The sequence below is a fragment of the Erpetoichthys calabaricus genome, chromosome 10 (assembly GCF_900747795.2).
Source record: "Erpetoichthys calabaricus chromosome 10, fErpCal1.3, whole genome shotgun sequence".
NCBI lineage: Eukaryota > Metazoa > Chordata > Cladistia > Polypteriformes > Polypteridae > Erpetoichthys > Erpetoichthys calabaricus.
In genome coordinates this window covers 147,366,784-147,387,397 of record NC_041403.2, presented here as the reverse complement: position 1 = coordinate 147,387,397, position 20,614 = coordinate 147,366,784, and the positions used below count along the sequence as shown (strand labels likewise).

Sequence of the window (20,614 nt, the reverse complement as noted above, 5' to 3'; positions counted from 1 at the left end):
TTGACCATGAAGAAAAAAAAAGCCTACATTTTTAGGATCCATATTACTAACCGAGAATGGTAAACCGGATGGCATGGACACAGGTACACGCCGATGGGACCATGAGACGTACTGTGCAGGCGCGTACAGCGCGCATCTCATAAACCGCACACGAAGTTGTATCCACCGCGCACGAAGGAGTCACGGCTCAAAAACGAAAGAGCTCAACTGACGTGAATGAGAAATGAAGCAACAACGTGCCCATGGCTAACGACTACCGACACAGCCACACAAAAAAGAGGACTCTGCGCTGCAGCCCAGATTCAAACGGAAGAGGCTACGGAGGCCCCACGGGTCCATAAAGTACGGAAGGCGCAGGCGTCGGCGCCATATTGTGAGTGGCACTACTGCGGAGTGAAGGCACAGGCGTCACCACCATATTGTGAGTGGCACTACTGCGGAGTGAAGTTAGGAATAATGTGCTGCTTGGGTTGACTAATGTATTTCAGGATACCCAACGCCGGGGGTAGACAAGCGAAGCGAGCAGGGGGCAGAGCCCCCTTGTACCTGAAACTAATGTAGCAGTTATTGAAGTTTAAACCTTTTGTACTGATTTTGTGAACTTATGGAATGGTTTACTAAAAATATTGATCCATAGTGTAAAATCTGCAGTTGAGCTCTACTGAAAGTCGCCTAGCTATTCTATTAAAGGAATTATATAGTGGTTCTTAAATATAAAAGTTGCTTGGGTGATTATTTTTGTTGAGTTACTCAAAAATAGGCACAGTATTTGGAAACATTTTGTTAAAAATCCCTGCATTATTCAATTTATTGTATGATTTACTAGTAGATTAAACAGTTTCATCAACGTTGTGTTTCAAAATGTATTTTAATCATTTGACCTTTGTTCCAGGGTTATCTTTAAAAACCTTGGGACATTCGGTGAATTAGCATAATACTGAGATATGTTAGAACTGGAAAGGTTTTCATTTATACTTTGCAGGCAATATCAATGCTGCAGTCATTGTTGAAGAACATTATTATCTTTTTATATAATACGCTACTGTGGCTGTCCGTTTGTCTGTCCAGGATTTTAAATCACCTGTAGCTCGCAAACCGTTTGACCAATTGACCTGAAATGTGGTACATATATACTACGTGACGACTTTAGGGATGATGATTGACCTCCAAAGTTATTCCTCTTTTTATTTTATTTTATTGTAGAATCAACTCTCGGCAACGGCCAACAGGGCGGTCGTGCAGTGCATGCGTACGGGTGCCCTTCTCATCTTTACCACCTTTGTCGTCTCTTCCTCTACCTCTTCATATCTTAAATCATTTTTGAGGCAGATTGAAGACTTAAGTGCCAGCTTAAGTGAAAAATCAAAGAAAACGTACTAAGTGATTGCAACAGAAACACTGACTTAATCACTTTTAACACGAAAAGATGCTGATTTAAGAAGAGAAGAAGTAGGCTTCTAGGGTGGAGAAAAGAAGTGGGCCTCTAGGGTAGATAAAAGAAGAGCTGCTCATGAAGCAGCAAGTGCATCAACCTCTGAGCAAATGAATGTTAAACATACAGAGAATGAAAACTAGGAATGATCAAGTCAAGTGTATTCACTGCACGTTATCGTGCAGTGCGCTGTTACTGGTGTTGTTATATTGCAGTGATATTGTGTAGTACAATGATATTATGTGCCCCACATCATTCCCCAAGAAGAGACTTGAACATGCATATAAATTTGTGACACTTAACGAGTGTTACTTTGTGCTAATTTTTTATGCGTGAAAAACATTGTAGGATAACAGGTACAGTATTGTGTCTTGTGTTCTGCCCACTAAAAGACTGTGTTTAATGTTCAGATCAATGTATATTCATAAATCATTTTAAAATATCCATCTTTTATTCTTGATTTACTTTCTTCACCACATTAATTTCCATGCAACTGGTGGTTTAAGGGCAATAATGGAAAGGAATCAAAATTAGACCAGCAAAAAATTTGCTTCTTAATCAAATGTATTTTCTTTAAAAATAAGAATACAGACCTTTTAGCATTCTAGTCTTTTAAATGTTATCAATATGCCACTTATAAACATACACAGCAAGATACTTGACTCATCATCATTATTGCTAGTAAATATTTGATAATGTCAGACCCACCCCATTTTATTTTTATTACTTTTATTTGTTTGTTTGTTTATTATTACTTTTATTTGATGTTTTTTTCTAGGCTAGTGAGGGACTGGACTTTTCTGATACTAATGGAAGAGGAGTTCTCATCACTGGTCTACCCTTTCCACCTCGAATGGACCCTAGAGTTATTTTGAAGATGCAGTTCCTTGATGAAGTAGGAAAGCGTGCTAATGGAATTAAGGTATACTGTATATTCAGCCTCTTGGTCAGTCTAGGTGGAGCAACAGTGTCTGTCCTGCCAAAATAAGGTTCAACTCTAGAGCCAGATTTGCACAGTACATTATTTCACCAGAAAGGACGAACACATACTGTACATGTATATTCATTCACAATGGCCAGTTTCATAACGGTCTGATCAATTTATCAAAGTTCCTATAGACTCAAGGTGGATATCAGAGACCTTTAAGGAAATCTTCTTTTTTCTTTAGCTATTCCCATTATTATATGGGGTTGCTATTTTTGATTAGATTTGTAAAGTACTAATCATGTATAGGTTTCAGCATGATTTTTATGGCCAGATGCCTTTCCTGACACCAGTAAGGAAATCCACTCTAAAGTAGGAAAATATGTTAATTTTGCACAGCAAGTACTTCAGCCAAGAGTATATGACACTTTTAATTGGGTGCTACAACAGACACAGTATACTAAGAATCTCAATAAATAGTGTAAATCAATCCTCCTCTGTCTAAATGTGTTGCATTTAAAAAAGATTCAAACAAGCTGAAGTCACTTAAGAAAATAAAATGAGTGAAAAATGTGCTGTGCTTTTGTTATTGTTTCTCTATATGCAGTTGTATAATTTAAATTTACTAAATGCTTTCATGGTATTAACACAATAGATATTTTATTTGGGACTCCTAAATCCCTAATCTTGGGTAATACAACTACCCTTAATTTTTTCAAGATCATGTTCTGTCAGTGTCTTTATTGTTATTTTATGACAAACTTGTGCTTTTTTATTTTCTTTTCTTTATTGCTTTTAGTGCCTGACTGGACAGGAGTGGTATAGACAACAGGCATCACGAGCTGTTAATCAAGCCATAGGAAGAGTAATTAGACATCGTCAAGATTTTGGTGGAATATTTCTCTGTGATCATAGGTTTGAGCTAACAAAGCTTTTACAATTAAGTACTAGTGGTATGCTTTTAGCACATTAAAATGTATGACTTTGCATAGTGAACTTGCTTACTTTCAAATGGAAACAATATAAAATGTAGTTATCTGCATGCTTATTATTTGTTTTAAATTGGGCAATCTAGTCCTATTTCTTCCAACTTTGGGACCACATACATTCCGCTTTCAGCTCAGAAGTCTTTGAAAGTCTTTACTGCCCTATATCAATTCACTATTTCTCTCTGGTATCTTCTCAGTCAGCTGTCCTCTGAGAATATTGGACATTTTATGTCCGATCAAAGTTCTCTTCCTTTGTTGTATGCTCCTACCTTGTAGCCCTTCAGGAACACCTGGTGCATTTATAGTGGTTGTCACAATGCATGGTCCCCTCTCCCTCCTAGAGCCTTAGTGGGCCCTGGACCTTGCCAGTCATGGCAATGTAGTTAGAATAATTGCAGTTACCTTTTAAAAGTCAAAAAGTAATATGTTAAAAATCTGCACGGTTTGATTTGCATATTCTCTCATACTTTCATTCTATCCTTTTTCTTTTGTGCTCTTTACCTAATGTCTGTCAATGCAAATGTTTGCTGAAAATGACTTTTAAAAGGTATATCATATTGTTGAGTTTAGTTTTGAATAAGCCAAACATTTTAGTGGGTTTTCATAAGCTGTGTTTTTAAGATTCTTGTACTATTTAAATCAAAACATGTGTAACGTGAGATTTAGATTGTTTAATGTTGAATTTTGCAAAGCTGATACATATACTTTCAGAATTAGCACATGCATTGTTTTTGATTGAAATGTTTTTTATTACAATTTTTTTTGTTTAGGTTTATGAGCACTGATGCACGATCTCAGCTGCCTTTATGGGTTCGTCCTTATGTGAAAGTATATGATAACTTTGGTCATATCATTAGAGATTCATCACAGTTCTTTAGAAAAGTTCAAAAAATTGTAAGTTGAGTCTGTCAGAACTGCATTATTTAAGAATGTTAAACAATTATGCTCAGGTGACTTCTCTGTTACTGTGAACTTTAGCAAATGTGTCTACTACTTTATGCATGTCCAAGCCCTCTCTGTGTGTCTGTCATTAATGGAAGGAAAATACATAAGTACTGCTTATTATGAACAAATACTTTCATAATTTGGTGAGTTTTCCATAGTTTTTCGTCAGTTTGTACTTTTTATTTAACATCTTTTATAACTGCCTTCAGTATTTCTATATACTTTTGTTTACTAGAGATGATTTGTTTAAATGTAGAACAGGACCTGTGTGGTATGAGTCAGAGAAACCATAAAAAAGTGAAAGTTGCAGTGCTACTTGGATATCTGTGATGGTCAGCACAGTCCACCTGACTCTCCCTCATTATTCAAAGTGGCATTGAGAATACTGGAAGTGCCTTCATTCATTTACCATGTTGAGCAGGTGTATAGTCATGGAGGAGGTGATGATGCAGCTACAGTGCTTACAAATAAGTGATATAAAAATTTCAACAGGTGCACTGCATTCGAAATGATGGGGGATTGTTGAAATATTCAGTTAATAAATACACAAAATTATGGAGATAATTTTAAAACTAGAGTTGATTATGTACCTTAGATGTTAGTGTACAGTAGATCACACATTATCATAATTAGATTAATGGCATATAATGGTGAAAATGTAAGCACTTTTTTATCAAGTCTTCTCAACTGCAACTTGACTTAACTTGCTTGATTAAATCCAGTCACTCGACTTCACTTGCTTGTATTAGGGGCGGAGTGGTGGCTCTGAGGCGAAGGACCTGTGCTGGTATCCAGAAGGTTGCCGGTTCGAATCCCTGTCACTGCCAAAAAAGATCCTACTCTGCTGGGCCCTTAACCTGTAATTGCTCCAGGGGCGCTGTACAATGGCTGATCCTGCGCTCTGACCCCAAGGGGTATGCGAAAACTAACAAATTTCTAATACAAGAAATTGTATAAGGCGAAATAAAGAACAAAAAAAAAATGTAGTTCTTACATCTACATTCAAAGTTGAATTGAAACTTTCGTCAGGACCCAGTGCTTACTTGGCATATACGGGGTCTATCTATTAAATAATGAAACTGACACAGTAACTCACTTTTATTTATATAACAATTCTAATGCTTGTCCCCTTCAATAGACTTCCCATTCGCAATTATGCACGGATGCAGTCTTGGTTTCCACTGGTCGTAGGCAGGGAGCTGATCACTTTCTGTCAGCTGTTTCAAGACATGTGACATTTACAGTACTTCTTTACTGCATCAATTGACTCAAAACGTGTTCCTTTAAGCACCGATTTCAATTTAGGAAAAGCATGCGCACAAGACATGCAGTCTTCCCCATAAGCCCAGGTAAGCACTTGAAAAGATTCTGTGGGTGTTTTGTTCAATTTTACTAAAAATTTCAAATTGACATGTTGCTCAGCTTTTAAACTTAGCATGATTCCGACACACAAGGGGACTGACAATCAACTAAACGGCAGAGAGTGCTGTTGTTTGTTGTGCAGGTATAGACCGGTTTGAACCTGCATGGCAAATGCTCGTGATCAGCTCTCACTGCTTAGTTTAAGAGATAGAAACATAGTCTTGTTATTTATTAGACAGACCTTATATATGAGTTAGTCCCATCTCTGTATTATTTATCCCTTCATACCCACAGTTAATGTACACTTGCATGGATATTTCTAACATGATAATGGACAATGCTACAATTCATATATCATTAACAAATGGTTCCAATAACATGACAGCAGCTTTTCAACAGGTCTGTTTGTGGCAAGAATCCGAAACCATCTAATCTGCAGCAACTGCAAAACACTGTAATTTTCCCGTGGTACGACATTCTTGAATATTGTAAAATCAATCACTTACCAGGAAATTATGCTGCTGTCTGGGCCAAAAGAGGAGCAATATGCTAATAGATAGCTTCACAGAATAAACTGGGAACTGTGTATGTGAGCAGTAAGATCGTGCAATGGTTAATGCTGATGCCATATCTCCACCAACCTGCGCTCAGTTCCTAGTATGGTATCAGTCTGAGTAGCATTTGCATATTCTAACCATGAGGTTTTCTTGCCATCCTACATTGGTTTCCCCCCATAATGAATTTAGATCCTCCTCTGCTTCACTATCATGTGGGGTTCCACAAGGCTCCATACTTGGTCCTCTGCTATTTTCTTTGTATCTCCTGCCTCTTGGCTCTATTCTTAGAAAGCATAAAATTGCTTTCCATTGTTATGCAGACGATACTCCGGTTTATGTACCCCTCAAACGCAAGGATGCTTACTCCATACAAACTTTGGTTATGTGCCTAGAAGAGGTGAAAGCTTGGATGGCAGTAAACTTCTTAAATTTTAATGAAAATAAGACAGAGGTTATAGTTTTTGGTCCTGGGGGCACCAGTGGGTCTATTTATACTTCTGCTCCTGTGGATTTGGGTCCCCTTGCACAATATGGTACACCTGTCATTACAAATCTGGGTTTTAGGCTAGATGAGGATTTTAGATTGGACGGTCAGATCAGCGCGGTGGTGAAATCTTGTTTTTTTTAGCTGAGACATTTGGCGAAGATAAAAAACATTCTTTCCAAAGATCAATTTACAACAGTAATCCACACTTTCATTACAACCCGGCTGGACTATTGTAATTCGTTGTATGTTGGTGTTAGCCAGTCCACCCTGTCTCGGCTCCAGCTGGTGCAAAATGCTGCTGCACGCCTTTTAACTGGCACGCGAAAAAATGAGCACATTACACCTGTGTTATCCTCACTGCACTGGCTGCCTGTTCAGTTTAGAGTTCATTTTAAGATTCTTTTATTTGTTTTTAAGTCCTTAAATGGGCTTGCTCTGCCCAACTCGCTGAGCTGCTGCATATGCACTCTCCTTCCCGCTCACTCAGATCAGCTGGTCAGCTGCTTCTGGATGTGCCTAGGGCTCAGCGAAAGCTCAGGGGGGGTAGGGCTTTTTCCGTTGTGGCTCCAAGGCTCTGGAATTCACTGCCGATCCACATTAGACAGACCTCCTCACTGCCCATTTTTAAGTCTGCTCTTAAGACTTACCTCTTTGGTTTGGCGTTTGATCCTGTGTGAGCAGTTGATTTTACTCTGTTTTAACTCTGTTTACTTGTGTTTACTATGTTTTAATTAGTTTCATTTATTGTATTTTATTTTACTTATTTATTATTTTGTTTTTGTTTAAAATTTATTTTGGCCTATGTTCAGCACTTTGGTCAGCGGCTGTTGTATGTAAAGTGCTTTATAAATAAAGTTGACTTGACTTGACTATTGCTTAAAATGAATAACTAAAGTCCCATGCAATTCCATTAAAAGTTATTTGTAATTCTCCCATCTACATGTTAAAAACATTGTTCCTATATTGGGGAATTGACATGAGATATGCCTTAAAATGTTCATTTTGCAAGTGTTATCACTGAAATTAATACATTCAGAAATAAATAATTATATAAAGAAATAGGCAATAAAAGGACATGTATTTCAAGACACATTTAATTATTTATGTTAACATATAACCCTGTTACTTATTTATTGTCACATTTCACAGCACATTTTTTTCTTTATCTTATCTTTTTAATTCTGTCCAAAATATTTCTCCATATCCTGGCTGGAAATTAGACTATATGCGAAAATGAATATTTTTAACTTTTTTTTTTTTAGTTTTTATCTGCTACCTTCTACAAACTGTAGAATTATTATTGTTTACAAATACTGAATAATGTATTTGTTGTGATCAGATATTTGTTGAGAACCAGCCATATTCAGATATATGATGACAATTATGTTGTTTTATTTCTCCTACAGATGCCGCCCCCCAAAGTGAAACTAAATAATTCTTGTAAAGACGTTTGCTCAGAACAATGTGATTCAAAACCTTATTCTTCAAATGCAATTTCCTCTCAACTTACTAACTCCTTTATGAGGAAAGCCAACACACTGGACTCTCATGTTCCAAGCCTTAAAAAAAGGCGCATAGGTATATTTAAAATAACGTTAAACAGTTTATCATTTGAAAAAAATGTTTATTATATAAATTAATTGCTTGGCAGGTTTCTCTGAAGATATAATTAGCATATTGGTACTAAATGCTCAGTTCTTAATGTGATACTACTCATTTAATGGTATTGTTTGTTAAAAAGTTAACTTGTTTATCTTTAAGTCTAATTGTAATTGTATTGTCTATTCTTTAATAGTCTTGTTCTACATATTGTAATTTAACTCTTTTAAATTACGCTTTGAAAAGCACTGGATTTTACCATTTCTCGTACAAGTAGTTTTGTGAAAAAATGTTACTTATTACATAAACTACAGAGTTAAATTATAATATTTTTGGATGAAGAATAACTTAAGCAAATTAAGATGATGCCTCCCGACACACATTCATTTCATTTTCTTTTTATAATCTTTGAACAGTATTGTTTAAAATTTCATATTCTACTGATGTAGGAAGTGTATATGGCTATACTTTTCATTAGCAGTGTGATATACTGCTCCTCAATAATATGATGATGTATTTTTCAACACATTTTTCATTATGTACAGAGCAGGGATCAGTGCATCATTTACTATACTTCTGTCTCTGTTATTCTGCCCCTGTTTTTTAATCGTTGCCTCTTTTCCCAAGAGCAATATTTCTTTTGCTAGATCTTATTTCTCTCAAAATGAGCTCTTTTTATCTAGAGATACTGAAGATACTGAAATGATTTCATCTGTATGCTCTTACTTTATTATTTTCTTGTTCTTCTAAATCTAGATTTGAATGCTTCTAAATTGCTTCTTTCTTTATTCCTCAATGCCCATTTTTCTAAATGATTTGTTATACTGTACTGCTGTTTTGATCTTGCATGATTAAATACTTCTTATTGATTGCATCTTTGTCCATTTAGATCCTTGGTCTTCAAAATAAGTAAACTAAGTGACAGACCACCTATTGAACTTGCTTATCATATTTATCATTCTTCCTGTGCTTTTAAACTCATTTTCTGAATTTATTTTTCAACCCTCTCAATTTTCAGTGAGCAACGAAACCTTAAATCAGTCTGAAACTTTGAAAACTAAACTTAACATATAATTGCTTAAAAATAACCTATACATTTACAATATTTATAGATATATATAAAATTTATGTATTAATATTTTCTTATTTTATACTGTTCAATTCCCAAGAAGTTTCTGTTTATTTCAAGAAAATAAAAATATGTAAAACTTCCAAATAGAAACAAACACATAACCCAAACAAATTGAACTATCATTTGACACACAACGTATACAGTTAAAGTGTAATAAAAGTAACAAACACTATTTTAAAACAATTAGTTAATTAAATAGCTTGGATGTAAACTTTGGGGTGTATCTTGGTGTCTTCGGCTAAGCAGAGTAGGGAATAATTAAACATCTTCTTAGTTCTCGTAACAGCAGATTCAAGAAAGATGTAATGCTACAACATGGTGATCTTCAACCTATAAAAGAAAACGTTTAAATTTAATCAGTTCATTATAGCCAGCTTTTTTACATTGTGGTAACTGGATAAATTAGTTGTTCTTTTTTTATTTTTGTTTTCACATAAACATTAATTATTGTTTATTTTAAATTGCCATTGGTTTTTGATTTCATTATCAAATTTAAGAAAATACTTATTTTGCAAAATCAAGATTACAAGTGGAATGCAGCCCACAACTTTTGAGAAGTAGACTATTGCTGTTGCACCCTGTTTAAGAGTGACTGAAGCCTCCAGTGTTTACAGACAGGCTAGAGTAACTTTTCATAACCCGTTTACCAATACAGAATATATGAATGATTATATCATTAGTTCCAAACTTTTTTCCTTCCTTGATTAATTTTTGTCTAAAACAAATTTAATTTAATTTGTTTAATTTTAATTTAAGAACTTACGTATTTTACTTTTTTATTTACCAATTTATTGTTTGCCTATTTACAATTTTTTTTTTTCTTATCTTTTTGCTAAGTAAAACAGAGCCTCTAGTAGTACTAGCATTTTTTTAGGAACAAAAGAATGTAGGTACGTGGCTTTTATCCTTTTTTAAATGTAAATATGAGTGATGGGACTTAAAAATTGTTAATTTCTCTTTTCTCATATTAGACTTGTTTTACATTTTCAACTTTCATAATTCATCATGATAAAATAAGGGTAAAAAACGTAGCATGTACCATATGTCATTCAAATGCATATTCAATTGCAAAATTGATATGCATGTATATCCACAAAAATGTTTTTTTATTTTATTTTTTATTTATTTATTTTTTTATCTAAATTAATGAAATGGTGGAACCACACAAAAATGCCTAGAAATTGTAGGCACATGTATGTTTACACATTCAGTCAAATTTCTTGTGTTCTCATTTCTGATTCACAGAAGATTTTCCATCATCTCATTCTGTCTCCTTTATTAATCATTTCACATCTTCACCCATGAAGTCACTTTACTTATTTCCACAGAGACAAACATTCAAGCTGAGCTACATGTTGTATCTTTGCCCTTTAAGTATAGCCTGCCAGACTTGGCAGTTTTTGATTTGGCACCCCACACTTATATTGTGTATTCTGTTTTTTTAAAGCATTTGTATAAAAATGATCATACATACAGTAAGTATCCCAGGTTAGAAAATCTTGCATTTCTTATGAACTTAATGTGTTTTACATTTTGATCTGGGGTGATGCCATGTACTTCAGTAGAGCTGAACTGGTAATCTAATTTTTTTTTTACTCCCCAGATACTAGCTCTTCTTGCGATGGCACTGCAAAACTGTGTGTAGAATATGAAGGGGAAATACAATCAGAACGTAAAAAGCCTCTGGGTTTGCTTGAGGCCTTGGATCACAATGAACGTAAAGCATTTGGTGAAGAAGAGGAAATGTTAGTAGGTGAAGAAAAGGTAAATAATCTAAACAGACGTTTCTTTCGTGTGAATTTCCCCTTGGGGATTAATAAAGTGTCTGTCTGTCTGTCTGTCATTTTACTGGCTCTTATGCTTTGATGAGGGGTAAAGTACTACCTGTGTATGTTACAACATTATGTAAGCATCTAATGTCTGTCACGTATATGTGTTTTGTTCGTACCTCCACCATAATTTGCAATTGTATCCTTTAGTACATGATACACTATTTAACTGAAACTATTGTAGTGGAACATTTTAATAATGGCTTTGAAAGTTTAAAATACTTAAATTACAAACACTTTTTTTATTCCAACCAAAGAGATTTAGTCCTCTTCACATGTTGGAATGGGGTATGTCTTGTTCTGCAGGGTTGCACTTTATACATACACCTTCTAATTGTGTGTGCTTTGTGTGTAAATAGTATGGTACACTCTTTATTCAGGGCCATCTTATCATCTTGAAAACTTCACTTTGTATTAGTGTATGGGTTAGTACCCATAATTCCTTTTTTTCATGTTTCTTTCTCAATCATCTGTTTTGAAGAAAGCATATTTATGAAAAACATTTATATGTTCAAGTGGAACCCAGTTAACTGCTCAGCTGTCTCCTGCTCTTATGTCTGCATTCAACTGGTTAATAGTTGCTGGTTAAAGGAAAAAGAAACAATTATGAATTCATAAGCTAAAATGAAACAAGGTGTATAAAACATTTCTTTCAGTGCAGTAGAAGATATTAAAATAATACACATCACTTCATACTGAGGAAACCCAGCCTTTTGATAAGTTTTGATTTTAGTCTAATTTATGCCTTGCAGTTAATTGAATAATTCAGTTCACAGCAGGTATTAACCTTAAATAAAGAAATAGTATTATTAACAAATAGTATACAGCCACCATGGCACTCCTGGTTTCTTGTATCTGTTGTCTATCTTCATAATACTGTTTGAAAATGTAACAACTTACTTTAATTCTTTCTCATTAGGCTTCACGTCTGTCAACATTATCCTTACAGCATGATAAGAGGCATGATGATGAACAGCGTGGAAACAAAAAAAGGATTAAACTGGTTAATTCTTTGGTAAGGGTTTTCTCCTTATTAAAAATTATTCCTTTTTCTTAGGAGCCAGAGATCATTATTAAATGTCATTTTAAGGCATAAAACTAAGGCATCTATCTTAGTCCCTCTTAGGAGTGTTAAACTAATCCTAATGGAACACATGCATTGTAGAGACAGAAGATGACAGGGATAGTAATGCTGCTTTATATAAAACACTTGGAGGATTAATGTATGAACGATGCTAAAGGAAATGTGCTATTGCACTATCAAGTGAAATTTTGTTTTTTAAGGAGATATTTTTTTATTAATAGTTATTATACCCATTGAACTAATAACACTCATCTAGGTAGCTCTTTGATTTATTTCTTCATATGTGACCAGAGTCAAGCAAGCATGCCTGTTGGGAAAGCATTCTGTGAGTGTGTTGTGAATGTAAGCCTGTGCTATAAAAAGCACAGGGTCCTAGAAACTATTGAAATCGTCAGAAAAAAAAAATTGAAATGTAGAGATGTCAGGTAATTGAAAGGAACTACTCTGGGCATCTCTTTCCTAGGAGGTTTTGTTTTACCAACATGCTCGCATCATTTGTGTATTAGCGGCAGGAGAAAAAGTTAAAGGGACACCATTTTGCCGATGTGCTCGCCTCGCTTCTGTATTAGCTGCTAACTGAGTGACTCTTCGGAGGTTTCATTATGCCGACGTGCTGGCCAAGATTGTGTATCCTTGGAAGTGGATCCCTTACCCCTACTCCAACTCTCACTTCAGAGACAGACAGACGCACACTCCCATGCATAGATGTTTATATGTAAGACTAGCTGTTAAAAGGCCGGGCTCCTAGACAATACTAGACAAGTATTGAAATTGTCAGAAAAACAAATGAAATGCAGAGATGCCAGGTAACTGAAAGAAACCACTCTGGGCAAGGGATGAGAATCCATCTCCGATGTTGTCCTACTGGCCCAATTAAGTAGGCACTCATGATATTATTTTCATTGTCCCCACAGGCTTTACATTTGATGTCATGCACCTTACAGTACTTCATGGTAAACAACATTCTCTATAAAAACTTGTCATAATCTTTAATCAACTTGCCCTGAATTGAGAATTCTTCCACTTTTACTTTGACACTTTGCATTTGTCTCAGTCTGGAGAACAACACATATAACTGTCCATGCCCAATACTGGTTCCGGCAAATAAATTCCAACGCAATCCAATGTTTGCCTTTGCGACTTATTAATAGTCATTGCAAAGGCTGACTTTACGGGAAACTGTCGCCATTTCAATCTGAAAGACAATCCAGTTTCAGATGAACGTAAATTGATTTGAGGAATCAACACTGTATCACCTTCTGCTAATCGAGTAAGAACTGCTTGAATTACATTTTGTTTCAAATCTGTAACAACCAAGTGAGTTCTGTCACAGAGTGTACACTTTGTATTTAGGTTTCAAAGGAGTATGATAATACATTGTGCTTTCAACCCAAGACTATGATTTGGCATTCCAGACGGTGTAATGCTGTTCAAAAACTCCACAGAAAAGTTGTCTCTTTCCTGGTTGTCATCAGTTACAATGGAGTCATCACTTAGATAAGTAACATACTCACCATGAAAAGACTGTGCCATGTCCTTAGAGATTCTCTCTCCAAATATTTCATTAACAGTTAAACTATGGTATATCATGGATTCTGGCACTTTAATCAATCAATCGCATTGCTTGTGCATTAATGGCTAAGGGTTTCTCTTCCTTCAGCGGTTTTGTTTTGCAGACATGCTCGCCTCGCTTTTCTATCAGTGGCTAAGCGAGTTTCTTTCTTCTCTGAGGTTTTGTTTTGCCAGTGTGCTTGCCTCGCTTGTGTATTAGCAGCTAAGTGAGTTTCTCTTTCCTCAGCTGTTTCACTTTGGTGACGGAATCGCTTTCTTTCAGCTTCATGCTGTAGCCTCGCACTTCTTTCTTTTTCCGACTAGTTAACTTAGGGGTGCCTTGGCATGATTTAAATCTAAACAAAGTTAACGGAGAAAAATTAGAAGGGACACAACCGAGGAAAACTAAAAGGGATACAATAGAGGAAAACTTAAATGCACATACAGCGGAGCAAAACTAAACGAAGATAACGGAGAAAACTAAATGAAGATAATGGGAAAAAATTAAAAGACACATAACGTGAAAATAAAACACATATACACCAGAGTAAAAGTAATACAGATAAAACAAAAGAAAAGTGAAAAGGATTATATGGACAAAAACATAGAAAGTGCAGAGTTTTGTTGACACAATGCAAGCAACATGGAATAAATGAGAGGTAACGTAAATATGAGATTATCGGAACCACCAACTACCCCTTTCCTAGCAACAATCAGACCATCCCTGACGACACCCCCACCACTTTCCCAAGATATTGTGTGTATATATCTAATATATGTATATATATATATATATATATATATATATATTTGCAGTTGGAGATCCACGAAGGGAGAAAAAATGAATCACGTATCATAAAATAGTTTTATTCCTGAGCTTTCAACCCCTATCAGGGGTCTTCATCAGAGGATAATGCTTAGACTTACAAGAATCAAAGGCAACATTCAGTGGGGGGGGGTTTGATCATACTGACTTAGTCACCTCCATCCACCCAAACCCCCCCTACCCCCCCCCCCCACTGAATGTGTTGCTATATATTGCCTTTGATTCTTGTAAGTCTAAGCATTATCCTCTGATGAAGACCCCTGATAGGGGTTGAAAGCTCAGGAATAAAACTATTTTATGATACGTGATTCGCTTTTTCTCCCTTCGTGGATCTCCAACTGCAAATATGCAAACCGTATCACAGACCTTCTCTTCCATATATATATATATATATATATATATATATATATATATATATATATATATATATAATACATACACTAAGGGGCTTTGCCCCCTGCTTGCTTCACTTGCCAACCCCCATGTTTGGTTTTCCGGACAAACTTTAAAGATTTTTTTTTCTTTGAATTGTTACTATTTCATTAGTTTCACTTTTATTTCAGAACTTCTGTAAAAACAATATTTGGAATCCTTCGAGTCCAAATATGCTGAATCTTTTAAATGAGGTCAGTGAGACATGTGTTTAATGATTTTGTCAGGTTAGACATAATGAAAACTGGAATTCAGAAGACCCCAAAAAAACGTAGGCGCGAAACACATGCAGAGCAAGATACAGAATATGAAAGCAGCAAAAAAACGAAAGTGTCAAAAAAAAAACTAAATTTCGCATTAGCGCAACAAAAGAGAAATTATTACTCGGAGAAATAACTAAAAGGCGAATAGAGATTGAATATAAGGACATAGGTGATATGTCAGAAGTATGTAAATATTGTAAGGCTTTGAAGTCAAGAGAATTTCAAAAACGGAGTTTACCTCACATGCATTTATTGGTTACTTTGCAAAAAAAATTATTAACTGATGATGATGTCGATCACTTTGTCTGTGCTGAAATTTCAAACAGAGAAACCTATCCTGAATTATCTCTAACCTGCTCTGCTGGTGTTTATCCGATTTGTTTTGTAACCTCTTTACGACTTTTCACTTTGTTTTCTACTCTGTCTTTTGTCTCTGACCTCGCTTTGTCCTGCTTTTTTTTCAATGACACCTGGGGCCTCATGTATAACGCCGTGCGTAGAACTCACACTATAACATGGCGTAAGCACAAAAGCGGGATTGTGCGTACGCACAGAAAAATCCAGATGCAGGAATCTGTGCGCACGCATACTTTCACGTTCTTCCACTACATAAATCCCGATCAGCGTGAAAAGTAACGCACGTGCACGCGCCTTCTGTCCCGCCCCAACTCCTCCCAGAATTACGCCTCTTTGAATATGCAAATCAATATAAATAGCCTTCTGTGAAAAGACAATGGGAAAAGCACAGGGGAAAATATAAGAATTTCAGCGAATACCAAGTGGAGGCAAAGGAAAAACATACTATTTGTTGGTTTAAACAGTGGTATAATCAACAAAAGGAAGTTGATCGAGTGACAGAGTGCTGGAAAAACTCAAAAGATCAAATTCACAAAGTCGCACAGTGCCTGAAATAAAAAAGAAATCACATATCAAAGTCGCTGTGAAAAGGCGAGTCGTAGCCCACCGTCTGAGTGTCATATGAAAGCTTATTAGGGTACAAACAAAAAACATAGGCACACAGTGGGGAAAAAAGCACGAAATGTCAACTTTAATCTCGAAATTTCCACTTTAATCATGTTGTTTATTTTGTCATTAAAGTAGAACATCATAAATTTTATCTTAAAATCGTTTATTTTACTAGTTTCTCAAGTAGCATGTTAAATGCTTTTTTCTGTGTTTGATCTTCTATGTGCTCTATGTGTGTGAATCACTACGTGCTTCCGTTCTTTCTCTTTCTCCAACAGGACACAGAATGCATTACATTCGACATATTACAGCTCTCTGAATAATTAAAATACTGAGATGTATATATGATATCATTTTCATGATGATAGGAATGAAAGCATGTTATTAAACATGGGAACACGGTGGCGCAGTGATTGTTCATATCTCACGCAAGAGGCTTGCTGCACCATGTGCGACCTTCGATGAAATAATTTATTACAGAAGTACTGTCTCTTTCAAACGTACTAACCTCCAATTCCTGTCCATACTTTTCTTTCTCCAATCGCCACACAATCAGCTCTGTAATAGACGTTAAGCCATTTGTAAGCTTAGAACGCCGATTCTTCAAAACTTTTAAGGAACATTGAAATATCTTCATAGTACATGTTTAATTATTCTACAGTATTCATCTATCCTTCCAGTGTCGCGTCAGCACCAGCAAGAATACAGCGCAAGGCAGGAGCTATCCTTGAACCAGCTATACGCTGCGGCACCGTGTCCTCACATGTTTAATTATTAACAATACAGATTATTTAAATGAAGTTAAAGTTTTATCTGTATACTATAAGCAACATATTTTGCTGCATTTCATCTTAAAAATGATATTGTCATCATACGCGCTTTATAAAGTAGCGCAGGTTGTGCAATATTATAACTGTAGTGCAAGTTTACAGTGAGGTGATTGAGTGCGTTTATAGTTCTTGGGATGAAACTGTTTCTGAAACGCAAGGTCCGTACAGGAAAGGCTTTGACGCTTTTTGCCGTGGTTGAGGTAGTGTGTACTTGAAACTATATACCGATAATTCTCTTTCCGATCATCTGCTGCTGTGATTCACACTCAGATACAGTGATATAAATACTCCGAGTGGTGCAGTGAGAGTAATATGGAAAAAGATGATCCGCAGTGGCAACCCTTAACGGGAACAGCAAAAAGAAGAACAAGATGCAGTGAGCGTAACAACGCTAAAGCAGTTATGGTATTTGGAATACTATGGCTATTCCCTGGCCCATTATATTGCAGCAGGTTAATTACAATCAGATGCATTACACTAATAAACAATATGCAGTTAATTTCAGTGTATTTATAAAGCCGCATCATGAATGTGGAGCTAAGAAAGAAAGGATGAGCACACAGGAACAGTAGTTTGACCATTCTGTGGACCATTATATTGTTACAGGTTAATTACAATCAGATGCATTAAATTTATGAACGATATGCGGTTAATTTCAGTGTATTTGACAAAGCCGCCGCCATGGATGTGGATCTAAGAAAGAGTAACCACACAGGAACAGTAGCACTGCTTTGACGCTGGGTGCCGCCAGTCTGCAAAACTGAGCGGAGAAATTGCGTACGCCAAGGTATGAGTTACCGTGGAAATGTGCGTGGCTTTATGCCAAGTTTAGGTTTTATACATCGCGATTTGAGCGTGGAAAAGTTCGTACGCAACATTTCTGTGCGTACGCACCGTTTATACATGAGGCCCCTGGTCCGTTGTGATTATTTTCCCATTTTCGAGTATTAATTTCCATTTGTTTGCGCTACTGCGATATTTACCTTCTTTTTTTATACTTTCTAATTTTCCTACTTTCATATTTTTTAACTTTCTCCACATTTGAATCGTGCCTACTTTTTTTTTTTTTTTTTTTTTGAGCCTTTCGAATGCTCTGGTTTCATAATCTGCTCTGCATGTGTATAGCACCAATGTTTGTGAACATCTTTATGAAGTTCTACTTTGTCTGTTACTCTGTCTTTTAATTCTGAACCCGATTGGACGTGCTTTGTTTCATTTCCACTTGTTACGGGCTGATAATTACTTGCCTTATTTTCTGAATTTGCACCTAGATTATTTTTTCTTTTTCCTTTCCAATGCTTTTGAGTCTCTTTTCTCCGTGCTGATTTCTTCGCTTATTCGTCGACGTTTCATTTATAACGTATATCCTTATATGCTTTATATGCGCTGAGACCCTGCATCTGTGTGTGCTCAAATCCTTCACAAGACTGAATGTTCTGCTGCTCCGTTGTCCTATTTGATAGATTGTAAGTAGGGTGTGTTTTGCAAGAATCTCATGTTCTACGTCGTCGCGAGACAGTCCTGGGTCAATCTCTTGGCACAAAGTGTCATGTTTAAGGTCCCCGCGAGACTCACCGTGGCAAGTCTCTTTTGTCTGTGGGTCTTTTAAATGTCTTCCGAGAAGATCATGTATCATAGCCTTTCTTTTGCTTTCCAGGACAGGATTTCTTATTATAATAGATACTATATATATATATATATATATATATATATATATATATACTAATAAAAGGCAAAGCCCTCACTGACTGACTGACTCACTCACTCACTCACTCACTCACTCATCACTACTTCTCCAACTTCCCGTGTAGGTGGAAGGCTGAAATTTGGCAGGCTCGTTCCTTACAGCTTACTTACAAAGGTTAGGCAGGTTTCATTTCGAAATTCAAAGCGTAACGGTTATAAAGTTTGCGGATGACACGACGGTGGTCGGACTCATCTCGGGCAAGGAGGGTGAGCTAGCATACAGGGACGAGGTGGAGCGACTGTCAGAGTGGTGCACAGTCAATAACCTTCTCCTCAACAACAAAAAAACAAAGGAGCTTGTTATTGACTTTAGGAAAAACAAAACTGACATCCAGCCACTCATCATTGGCGGGGCATGTGTGGAGAGGGTCCCGGTGTTCAGGTTTCTGGGTATGGAGCTGGAGGATGACCTGACCTGGAGTGCCAACACCAAGGAGCTGCTAAAGAAGGCGCAGCAGAGACTATTTTCTGAGAATTCTCAGAAAGAACCACCTCCCAAAAAATCTGCTCCTTGCTTTTTATCATTGTTCCATTGAGAGTGTGCTCACGTATGGACTGTGTGTGTGGTACGGCAGTTGCACTTCCTCAGAAAAGAAAGCGCTACACAGGGTTGTCAGGATAGCGGAGAGAACAATTGGTTGTACCCTCCCCAATCTGGAACAAATCTACACCTCCCGAAGCCGCAAAAAAACAATAGACATTTCACAGGACTCATCACATCCCGGTCATTGCCTCTTCCAGCTTTTGCCATCGGGCAAGAGATACAGAGCTATGAAAACTAGGACAAACTGCCTTAAAAACAGCTTTTATCCGAAAGCAATCATGGCCCTGAACTCAAAATAAAAATGCTCCATATTATTCTTCCAATGTGCAATATATACCGTAAGTCAACAAGTGCAATTTGTATATTTATTACTATTCGGTTTGTTATTATATTCTGTCTTTTTGTCTTTTTAACTCTTATTCCTTACACTGAGTTGATTGCACCTTCAATTTCGTTGTTCCTTTGTAAAAGTGACAATGACAATAAAGATCTATCTATCTATCTATCTATAACTGGAACCTCTTTTTTTGTCCATATACAGTAATGGACGGCAGCTCGCTGGCCGTGGGAGGCGGGGTTGCGGGGGTTGCGTATCGCGTCATCACGCCTCACACGTAATCACGTGAACTGACTGTGAAGGAGAAAGGACGGCCTTATATGGCGTTCGTTTATAAAACAGGGGACAGGCTGTGTAAAGGCAGCTTCACAAAAAACAGATCCTTAACAAATTGTTATTGGTATATTTTCCCTCAGTTTAAAAAGGTTTTCTTTTCTTCTTAATAAAAATTTAAAAGCAGAACTTCACCGCTGCAAAGCGCGCCTGACTTTATTGAAAAGAAACTAAACTTGCAGCGCAGCTGCTATTCAATGACACTTGCCTAATGCCTGACTTTATTGAAAAGAAACTAAACTTGCAGCGCCACCGCTATTCTATGACACTTGCCTAACGCCTGACTTTATTGAAAAGAAACTAAACTTGCAGCACCGCCGCTATTCTATGACACTTGCCTAACGCCTGACTTTATTGAAAAGAAACTAAACTTGCAGCACCGCCGCTATTCTGTGACACTTGCCTAACGCCTGACTTTATTGAAAAGAAACTAAACTTGCAGTGC

At 36.5% G+C, this 20,614-nt stretch overlaps 1 protein-coding gene across 4 annotated transcripts in view; it reads left to right on the top strand.

Annotated features, from left to right (window-relative positions):
- rtel1 (regulator of telomere elongation helicase 1) overlaps positions 1-20,614 on the top strand; it is a 132,304-nt gene that overhangs the window by 90,240 nt on the left and 21,450 nt on the right. For all 4 annotated transcript variants that reach the window (XM_028812062.2, XM_028812061.2, XM_028812060.2 and 1 more), the window contains exons 23-28: positions 2,211-2,354; positions 3,157-3,272; positions 4,117-4,240; positions 8,104-8,275; positions 11,032-11,192; positions 12,177-12,272. In XM_028812062.2, coding sequence (XP_028667895.2) covers positions 2,211-2,354; positions 3,157-3,272; positions 4,117-4,240; positions 8,104-8,275; positions 11,032-11,192; positions 12,177-12,272 — 813 coding nt within the window. The remainder of the gene's footprint in view (positions 1-2,210; positions 2,355-3,156; positions 3,273-4,116; positions 4,241-8,103; positions 8,276-11,031; positions 11,193-12,176; positions 12,273-20,614) is intronic.